This window comes from Mycetomoellerius zeteki, unplaced genomic scaffold (genome assembly GCF_001594055.1).
Source record: "Mycetomoellerius zeteki isolate Tzet28-1 unplaced genomic scaffold, Tzet1.0 scaffold249, whole genome shotgun sequence".
Taxonomy (NCBI): Eukaryota; Metazoa; Arthropoda; class Insecta; order Hymenoptera; family Formicidae; genus Mycetomoellerius; species Mycetomoellerius zeteki.
Genome location: NW_017257226.1, coordinates 68,929 through 79,727, shown reverse-complemented (window position 1 = coordinate 79,727; position 10,799 = coordinate 68,929). Strand labels below are relative to the sequence as shown.

Here is a 10,799-nt window from a genome sequence, read left to right as displayed (position 1 = left end):
AGAGTACGGTGAGTCACGAGGAAATTTCAGTTTTAACATTTCAATTTCATCTTAGACATTTCACTGTGTTAATAGAAAAGTGATACAAGTAAAAAATTAGCATTTTTGAGGCAATGAAAGGAAATCGACCCTGAAGACTAATATATTTTTATGGAAAAACAATACATTTTCTATACTCTACTGCCCAAGCAACAATTGGACATCCTTCGACGTCCGAAATATTCGCCCTGAAAAGTCCAATTTATGTCGCTGTATGTTAAACCGCGCCTGAAATACGTTCTAAGGACATTGCTTGGATGTCCTATAATGAAGTTACTTACAGATATTTTAGGGATGTCCAAGGTACGTTGCTAACATATATTTAATTTTCAAGCAGTATGCGAACAATCGTCGTCAGCAAGATCCGAGGATCAAGAACTATCAAATAACTTTATATATATTTATCTTGGAGCTCAATAACTGTTCGATGTCCTTCTTTTTGTTTTCAACAATTTATTGGTCAGAACCTTGGTGGAAAAATGTTGCTGAAATTATTCCACGTTTTGGAACACTTTTCAACAAAATTTCAGCATTTCAAAAAAATTTCAGTTTAATTTCAGCGATTTTTAGCCGAAAAATTTATTTTCGACAAAATTTCAGCAAAATTTTCAAATTTCAGCAAGAATTTCAGAGAAATTTCGGTTGGATTTCAGTGATTTTTCAGTATATTAGCTGAAAAATTCACTTTCAGTAAAGTTTCAGCAAATTTTCAGCAATTTCGCTGAAATGTTCCAAAACGTGGAATAATTTCAGAATTATCTATGCCATTCGAGATTGGACGTACTAACGATGTCTATTAGACGTCTTTGGGCGGTACATTGTACCTAAGGAATTTACGGGATTTGGTTTAGATGTCCATATGACGTCGAATTGTTGCTTGGGTGGTACTGAAAAATGAGACTACAAGAACATCATACAAGTATATGTAAAATTTATGTAGCATTAAATAATGTAAGCCTAAAGATAAATATTTTACAATTTTTATTCTGATACTGAAGATGACCTAATCTCAAAACGTTTAAAAGTTATCGTTGTTATATTATTGTTATATACTAAGGATAAATAGAATATTGCACTAATATCTTTGCATTGGCTTTTATGCTCCTTGAATAATTATTTTTGAGTAATACATTTGTCGACATACAGCTTATATGGAAAGGTACCATAACTTTGATAAGAGATGAAATTTAGACAATCCTATAGAGTTGCAGTATTGGAATTTTGAAAACTCAAATGACACAGTTTTAAAGACTATATTATAATTGAAAGTAGAAAAAGACATAATTTGTTCAAATTAATTAGAAAACGACCAAATAAACGAGCATACATGTCGTTTATTAATTATTATTTAATATTAGGGTAACATACCGAATATCTAATGTCTAGACGTTTCGACTCACAGAGTCTTCTTCAATATATGAATTTAAAAGAGCCTATTTTACTATACATAATTACTGTTATATGTCGGATTTCATCTATTTTCCGAATGTCTTATCTAACGTCTAGACATTAGATATTCGGTATATTACCCTAATATTAAATAATAATTAATAAACAACATTGTATGCTCGTTTATTTGGTCGTCTTGTAATTAATTTGTTTTGTTGTGCAAATATCGAGCGATATTCATATTCTTTGTTATAATTTATTCAACTTACATTATCAAGAAGAGTCAACTATAACTGAACATATAATGTAAAAAGAAAGTGAAGTTATGCAAAGATTCAAAAAGAATTTTTAAAATGCTCTACTGGAAGGTTTTTAACTAAGAAACATGTCACTTTCCTATTAACGTGACGATTTCAACAGAATAACTTTTTGTTTTCAACACCTCAAATACTGATTGTTTACAGGCCCGTGCTATTCACGGCGGAAGGACTTGGACGGGAGCCTTGACGTGTCGCCTTCTGGGAGACCGGAGGAGTCGCAGAGATGGACGTGAGCGCGTTGTTCAAGGCCAGCGTGAAGGCGGTGAATCTGCGGAACAGGGACCTCGGTACACCGGCAGCGGAGAGCCAGCCGCGGAGGACCAGAAGCAAGAGCACCTTCTGCGTGAAGGCGCACGTAGTGATCGTGCAAATCTCCAAGCTGCGCGAGTTCCTGCTGGAGAACCGCAAAGCCTACCTGAACTTCTCCAACTATCTGTCCACAGCGCCGCACATGACGGATGTGGAGCGCGACGAGATCGACCTGGGTGCGCAGCGGATAATGAGCACCTGCTCGCAGCTGGTGAAAGACTTGAAGCGAGAGATCGCTGCGTCGACGGAGATCACCCAGCAGAACATCGAGCATCGCGAAATTATGCTCCTGCTGATAGAGGATTACTTGAAGAACGTCTGCAAGATATACTCCGAGCAGAAAGCGATGCGCGTGAAGAAGGCCATGGAGATGCGAAGGATCTCCAAGCTGCAGGCAGACCAGCCGTCGGCGACGGTGACGAAAAAATCGGCCCTGAACGCGGTCGATCCCGCGGACGATCATGATACCAAGAACGGCTCGAACGAGTCCAGCCCGATGAAGATCCAGGAGATCAACGGCGACGTCAACACGATGACGTACGAGGAGGAATTGTCGGCGGAGGACATCCAGATGTTCGAATCGGAGAACGAGCAGCTGTACAACGAGCTGAACACCATGACGGAGGAGGTGAAGCAGATCGAGAGCAAGGTGGTGCACATCGCTGAGCTTCAGGAGATCTTCACGGAGAAGGTTCTGGACCAAGACAAGGACCTGGACAGGCTGATGACGACGGTGGTCGGATCGACGGAGAACGTGAAGGAGGCGAACGAGCAGATCCGCCAAGCGATCCAGCGGAACGCCGGCCTCAGGGTGTGGATCCTCTTTTTCCTTCTGGTGATATCATTCTCGCTGTTATTCCTCGATTGGTACAATCCATAAGAGTATCCATATATATATTAATGGATCTCCGAGTTGCTTTTAAGATACGAGAGTGAGGCGATGTACAATGTACATTGTATATTTATAAGAGATGTTTGATACAATCCGTAAAATGTATTTCTATTATTAAATTATTGAATTTTACGGATCGTATCAATTGTTACTTTCGTAAGAATGAAAGAAGAGACACTAAAAGGTTGGAAGAATAGAAAGAAAGAGAAAGAGAGAAACGTCTGCCAAAAAATATGTTGCTATATTTTATCCCCGGACATTATTGTACATAATAGCTATAACTTACTATATGTGGGGAATAAACAAAATAATATGAACACTTAGAAAATATACTATTTATTTTATATTACTTGTTTTATTAACCCTTGAACACCACACTATTTTCGCCACCTGATTTCACCACGCATGGGTTACGATAACCTTGGAGTCTTCTTTTGCTGTTATCCCGGGATCTAATGCATCAATTTTAACTTTTTTTTTTAATCGATACAACGGACAATAAGGAAAAAGAATATATAGATAAGAATATCATAAAATTTCTGGTAACCAAGATATTTTGAAAAAAAAAAGAAAGAAATTTTCAAAAATTATTTTTTCAAACGGACTGGGTTACCGTAACCCAGTGTGGTGTTCAAGGGTTAATAAAAGGTTGGCCCACCATTTGCTTTTGAAGCATACCTTCTGTCTTTGTTGGAATAGAGTCAACAATGCTTAAACAGTTACCAATAAAATATTATTTTATATAAATACTATTTTAAAAGCTTATATATTTATATATATTATATATATTTTAGCTTATATAAATAATATTGGAGGAGGAAATTTACTTTTCACTTTATTTTTGAAAATTGTCCTCTGTTCTTCAAAACTTCTGTTATCGCCTGATTATAGGCTGGGAAAGATAAATCATTTGTAGTTTTTAAGAACAGAGTGAGACTTCCTCCTTCGATATCTTTTAAGCAATTATAGGATGTTCTGCTAGAAGAATGGTACAATATTGCATTGTCGCAGTTATTACACTATTCAAGCATGCATGATTCTAACAAAGATGGAATCTATATTAAAGACAAACGATACGCCAACTTCTTATTAATAAAATAAGTAGATAGAACATCTTTCAATTGCTTATATAAATAATATTGGAGGAGGAAATTTGCTTATCACTGTATTTTTCAAAATTGTTCTGTTCTTTAAAATTTCAACATCTTTCTTGGCATGTAATCGCCTGATTTAAATATCGAGTCATTTGTAGTTTTGAAGAGCAGAGTGAGATTTCCTCCTCCAATATCTTTTAAGCAATTAGAAGAGATTGTATTATATTTCTCTGGTATTCACATATTATTTTGTCAATCCCCTGTACATATATATACATATATATAATAAAATTTGTATATATTTACTTATATACAACGTGTCTTCGCACATGTGCACGTACAAAAACATACACCTCGGTAATTTACTTTAATGAAACTTGAAGTTTTGCCAATTACATTTCTAACATCGTGTCCATCAAGGAACTGTTCTTATCTTTCATAAAAATATTCTCTTAAGACTTCTGTTTCCTTTCCCTGCAATCGTAACGAATTATGAGAGATCAGAAACTGAAAAAACGGAAGTTAGTTCTTTTATATATAATTTTTCTTTATGTAAAAATTTTATATTTTTAGAGAGAATGAATATCGAATGAGTGCGAAAAAGTTAATTTATCTTGAATTTGATAATTTACATCGCAAGGAAACAAATTCACTTCATTTCTGGTCTCTTATATAATTCCACGTGGTGAGAAAACAGAAGTCTTAATGTCGTTAAATTAGTTAGATCTGCTAGACATGTAAATGTGCCCGTTTATAAAAAATCAATAGAAAGCGGAGTAAGAATTTATTTATTGATTCCGCGTCGTTTCCTCGAGAATATCTGCATTGACTGAAATTAATCATGTGTTTCTTGCCTACGTATGAGAGCAATTCGGCGCGGCACAATTATGATTGAATTATTGTAAAGATACGATTTCTTAAGATGTTTTACACACGATAAGGATTTACCTATGTCGTGTATAAAACTGACCTGCGGTTCCCGCGCACACGTCTATTTTTATACAAAATCTTACAAAAGTGTAAAGCATTATACACATATCCTCGTACGATGAATTGCCGTATAAAAATGCATGAATTATATCGATCATCAGTCATTATCAAACGTACAAATGTAAGATAGAAAGAATAATTCGGGGATGTGTCTAGAGAAAATACAATGTAGTCAATACATCGCGTACATGCTAGCGTATCAGAAACGGTAAAATATTATAAAAAGAGGAATATTATTATAAAAGGAGGAATTCGAAAAATATCAAGATTTTTGATTGTAAAGTTATCCTTTCGTCTTATTGCAATATGACGTGGAAGGCCGAAAAAAAAATGGAAAAAACTTGGAAAACAAAAGAAAATATATTCTAGTAGCCACATTGATCGTAGACGACTTACTCACGATTGTAAAAATAACAGTTTTCTAATTAACGAAAACTCCTAATTTGGTATACAAGTATAACTGTAACGTGGATGGTTTTGTGGGCAGAGTTTGCCCTCGATTATACACTGAACTACCCACGTGGTGGATAGAATTGGAATATTTAGTTGAATCGCCCTTTTCTGTGCCCACAACGGACACTTCCAGTTAGACACAACCACTACAGTATTGGCAAAATCCGTCTCCATGGCATCTGAAAAAAAAAATAAATAAATAAAAGATTCCATAAGTTTTTCTATGAATCGTAATTTTGAGATAACACACGCGCGCGCGCGTGTGAAATAATTTTATTTGAATTTCTATACATATTTAATAAATGATGTACTCTTTATCTTAATATATATATATATTATATGTATATCAGTAATTACTGAAAAGCAAATTTGCTTTAAAGAAAAAACTTATAGTTCTTGACGACGAAATCAAATACCTGAGCTCTCCGCGATTATAACTACCGCCCCCGCGTGCTCGCAGACTTGCCGCCAGAATGTGGCAAATTGTGGCAAATTGATGGATGCCAGACTAGGAATTATCACGACGATTTCTGAGAATGGTTTCTTTCTAAACGTCTCATACGATTCTACGTAAGTTTTTCTCTGCAAACTCCAGCCGTTTGGAAGAGCAACATCATCCTTGTTGACGGTCTTTTCCTAAAAACGTACGATCAAATGTTTGACTGTTATACGTGACGCAATTGTTGGTAATTTAATCAAATACGATAATAGACGAAATCATGATGACATACAGCGAAAATATTGTAAAAGAAACTACACTGAAAGGAAGATGTATATAATAAAGATATAAAGTGTACATCCAACAAACTTTTTATATAAAATTTATTTTAACCTTTGGAGGACCGGAGGTCCCTTTTGGGACTCAACAGTGACGCCACCTTTTTCGCCATTCAACCCCATGATGGCTACGATTCACTTGACGCTACAAACGCTTCAAAGCGACCAATCAGAACAAAGAATTTTACGAATTGACTAATCAAAGAATGCTTCAAAGCGTTTGTAGCGTCAAGTGGACCGCAGCTGATATTGGGCGAGTTCAAGACGGCAAAATGGCTAGGCATGCTTACCGAGCAATTGAATATGATTGGTTGGATCTGTAAGTAACAACCAATTATATTCATTTGTTTGGCGAGCAGGCTAGCCGCTTTGTCAACTTGAACGCGCCCATTGGCATTGATATTCTGCATTCAGTGGGTGCATTCAGAATTACAACCGCTCACTGAGCGCTCAGTGAGCGCTTGCATCTTATTGGTATATTCCGTTAGAACTAAAAATATAGAACAAACAGATACAAGAGCTCACTGAGCGGTTGTAGTACTTGAATGCACCCAGTACCACGACCGCTCACTGAGCGCTCAGAGAGCTCTTGTATCTGTTTAGTCTATATTTTTAGTTCTAACGGAATATGCCAATCGGGTGTAAAAGCTCACTGAGCGCTCAGTAAGCGGTTGTAGTACTGAATGCACTCATTGACAAAAAAGTTCTAGCCTTTAAAATAAAAAAGTCGATTAAAAACATGCCGGTCCTCAGAAGGTTAATACTAAATAACGTTATCTAGATTTGTTAGACTAACGCTGCCCAAAATTTGTAATTCTGGTTATATTTGTTTACGTATAATCTATAATCTTCCTTTTTCTATTTTTATTAAGAAAATGGAAAACATGAAATGGGGAGTCATTATTAAAGCTCTAGATATACCAAAGTAGCGCATTTCTTTGATTTGGGTATCAATAATGAAACTATCCCTAGGATGGAAAGTGAAAATTTTAACCATTAAAGTTAATGGAGAAATTTTTCACTTTTCATCCTAGGAAAAAAGTTTCATGATTAATACCCTGAGCCGAAATGCCGACAACTTTCCTATTGCCTATTTTGACCGTCATTTCGATCTAGGCTGCGTTCCACTTAACGCTCGCAACGTTCGCGAGCATCGTTTGTCCTTGTTTAACATTTGATAAACGATAAGGATGAAATGATTCCACGAGCGTTGTGAGCGTTAAGTGGAACGCAGCCCTAGTGGTTCGATCTGTTGTTCAATAAGCGCTTAGGGTGCATTCGGGCACTATTAGTACTACTTGTATCTTTCTATCTTCATTTATTAAACGTAAAACAAAGATAGATGGCACAAATAGCGCTAATAGTGCGCTCCTCGAATGCAACCTTAGTAATATTGGCCACGTTTACACCGTGTATTTAGGCTACAGCCTATACAATAGATGTCCTTGTTTATCTTGTAGGTTAAACAAAGGCACCTATTGTATAGGTCGCGGACTAAGCGCACGGTGTAAACGTAACCATTGGTATAGGGTATGGTTAGTAAGTAAAAAATGGAGACTCGTTGCGCTACTTCGAAATATCTAGAGCTTTAGTCATTTAATGAGTTAAGGGATAATGAAATGATAATCTGTTTTGAGAATCCGTATTTTCTTTACATTAAACAGGTAAGAAATTAATATAGAATAAGGGATATCGCGCTACCTCTAAACAGCTTCTGATGACAAATTCGTGATTGCATACGTGGATGCCGGCCGATAGACACAATATGTTCTTTGCCGTGGTATTTGGCACGTTCGTGATGAGTATTGTTTCCTTGTATTCGTTCTCCGGTATCTTCTCGAAGTCCTCGTAAATCTTCCCGCCTCCTGCTATGATCTGTTCGTGAAGTCTTTCGCGTACAAAATGTCGCTTCACCCAATCGTCCTCGTATTCTGTTTCGAAATCCGTTTCGGTGGCTTCCGTTTCCGTGTTCGACAAAGTGTTGGTCTTTGTATCCTGAAACCTGAAATGGTGCAGAATGAGTTAGTGGATATTGAATAGAATTCTTAATTTAAACAAAAAATGCAGATAATGCTTTGTGTCTTAAGAAAGGTAGCTGTATTTTGTTCATTTTTTAATATTTTTATATTATTCCAGTGGCTGCCGAAAGTTTTCAGCTAACATATAATTTTATGATCATTTTTGTCAATCTGTTTTCAATTTAAATTATAAGTTAATAAAATTCTTTTAATCAACTTAAGAACATGATATTTAAATATTAGAATACTCTAATATAACCCTTTTTATCTTAATATGTTATTCTAATTATTCTGTGTTCAAAAACATTGAGGTAGAGATGTCAAAAATCAATAGTTTAAGTCGTAAAATATCTCTACCTTAATACTTTTCTGCAGAATAATTAGAGGAATCATATTATGTAAAAAAAATCATAGAATTCTATTTGAAAGAAATAGCCATAACTTCCATATGATCATAAAAAATTGATTTTGCTATTATTTGTGTTTCATCAGGTCAGACAATTCTGTCTGAACATATTTTTATTCAATCTTACCCTGCAAAGATAAAAGGGGTGTTACGTTAGATGGAATACCCTGTATATTAAGAATATATTAAATAATTGTATGCTAGATCTTTAATTTAAAGATTCTTCATCTGAGCAATACAATAAAATTACTGATCTTTTGGCAGTCACTATATATCTTTATTTATTATGTTAATTCCTCGAGTCTAGCATTAATTCTTACTAGAGTTAAGATTCCTCCGTTCAATTGTCAAATGAATAAGTAAAAGATACCTTTCCAATTTCTCTAAGGGTATGCAAGTAAGGATGAATGACGTGCCCTTGAAGATGTTGGAGTTCGTAGGGATCGGACCAAGAGTAGCAATCATTTCCGGGTCCTCCTTCTTCTTGCTACGTGATTTGCTCTTGTTCCTACTCTGCGGTCCTTTTGCGATTTGTTCAAACGGCGTGCCAATTATCTCTCTCTGTATTCCCATCAGAACATATTCATCCTTCAGTTTATTGCGAGTCGATTCGACGTTTGAATCGCTCGACATCCCCTCGCTCTCCGACAATGCCTTTTCCTTCTTCAACTTGGCGGACATGCCGGACACCGAGGGTTCTGGTTTGATGTTACTGATCGAGGCGCTCGATCCGCCAGCATTGTTTCTGAACTTAGGAGTCAAGGAGAGTGGCGTGCCGATTCTCTTGGAGCGTCGTTTGCCATCAACCATGTTGTCCAAGGTCACCTGGCCGAGCGCCTTCGGTGTGCTCGGCAGGGAACCCTTACTTACGGAGTCCACTTCTTCCTTCAACACCTGCGCCTGATCAGCAGACAAGGAGATGTTCTGTATTTGCACGCGCAATTTCTCGCCCTCATCGGTCTCCACCGTGTAGTGCGTGTCGCCGTTGGTCGACGTTTCAACGTCGATGATGATTCCGCAGGAACCGTAATCGTCGGTCTTCGTAGTCGCGTATACAGACAGACCCTTCTTCAGAATCTTTGGTATCGGTATCACAAACTCGGGTATGAGCGTCTTACTCTTGCCGTCGTAGAAGTTCACCTTGTACTTGGCCTTCAGCCGATCGCTCACCGTGCCAAGATAGTAGTTGTTGTCCGACCATTTGGCGAAAACGTTCTTACCGATTAGCTCGTCGGCTAGCATGCTTCGCGGTGACTTCACCGGAGTGCCCACGTCGTTTACCAGCCGCTCGTCCTCCTCTAACTTGCTCTTCTTTTTGCTCGGTGTGTCCGTCTCCATAATGGATGCGTGCAGAGTTGATTCGTTCGGGATATTTTTGACGCCGTTCTCGCCGTTGATCTGCGCGACGTTCGATCTCGTCAATTTGCTCCTCGGTCTCTTTGCAGCTTTGCTGCCCTTTTTCGTGCTCTTCGGCGTGGCGGTTAATTCCACTTTCGAACTCGTGGGGTGATCCGACGGCGTCGACGAGCGCATATTGTTTTTTTCTAAGTGATGACGATGATCGTCCAGTCGCTCGTTGCTCACATTCGCGAAAGTATCGACAATCGTGGGGGCTGCGACGACGGAGGTATTACTGCTCAGTTCCATGTTTACGTAATTCAGGATTGTCGCTGCGAGCAGGCGGTGATTCTTCCATTCGTGCGTCAAACGATCGTAAGTCTCATCCAACGTCTGTTTGTCCACCACTGTTGATGAAATGTCCTGGGAAGATTTCTTCGTGTGCTTTGGTGGGCCCGTCGGCATCGTGAAGAGGTGCCTACTGTTTTTAGCCATCTTAAAAGCCAAAGAAGCAGCGCTGGACGCTGAGCTTGATGACGACATCATGGACCACCGGGACGGAAAAAGTTGATATAACTGGGGATTGCTGTTCACGGAACCAGGCGAGGACTCCTTGTTGTCGGAGATATCTGCCAACGAGGCCTGACTATCTTCATTCTTCTGTCTGCTCGAATCGATTACGGGCTCGCACTGTACTACAGTCAACTCCTTCCTCACGAACTCCTTCGTGTTCTCGTCCATGTGCACCAGACACTTGAGCTTCACATAGACACC

At 38.0% G+C, this 10,799-nt stretch overlaps 2 protein-coding genes across 2 annotated transcripts in view; one reads left to right on the top strand and one right to left on the bottom strand.

Annotated features, from left to right (window-relative positions):
* The first annotated feature begins 1,897 nt into the window (after positions 1–1,897).
* Syx18 (syntaxin 18) lies at positions 1,898–3,435 on the top strand. Its single transcript, XM_018449566.1, has one exon. It carries the CDS (start codon positions 1,972–1,974, stop codon positions 2,935–2,937), a length of 966 nt encoding a protein of 321 aa, XP_018305068.1. The 5' UTR covers positions 1,898–1,971; the 3' UTR covers positions 2,938–3,435.
* Positions 3,436–4,629: 1,194 nt separating this feature from the next.
* LOC108723659 (uncharacterized) overlaps positions 4,630–10,799 on the bottom strand; it is an 11,319-nt gene continuing 5,149 nt past the window's right edge. The window contains exons 3-6 of the mRNA XM_018449567.1: positions 9,058–10,799; positions 7,965–8,265; positions 5,903–6,122; positions 4,630–5,665 (exon numbers count right to left, since the gene is read on the bottom strand). The exon at positions 9,058–10,799 is cut by the window's right edge and continues 15 nt beyond it. Coding sequence (XP_018305069.1) covers positions 5,472–5,665; positions 5,903–6,122; positions 7,965–8,265; positions 9,058–10,799 — 2,457 coding nt within the window. The 3' untranslated portion in view covers positions 4,630–5,471. The remainder of the gene's footprint in view (positions 5,666–5,902; positions 6,123–7,964; positions 8,266–9,057) is intronic.

What these genes read in the sequence shown, in the direction of transcription:
- Syx18 (XM_018449566.1), top strand. Translation starts at nt 1,972, where the DNA reads ATGGACGTGAGCGCGTTGTTCAAGGCCAGCGTGAAGGCGGTGAATCTG.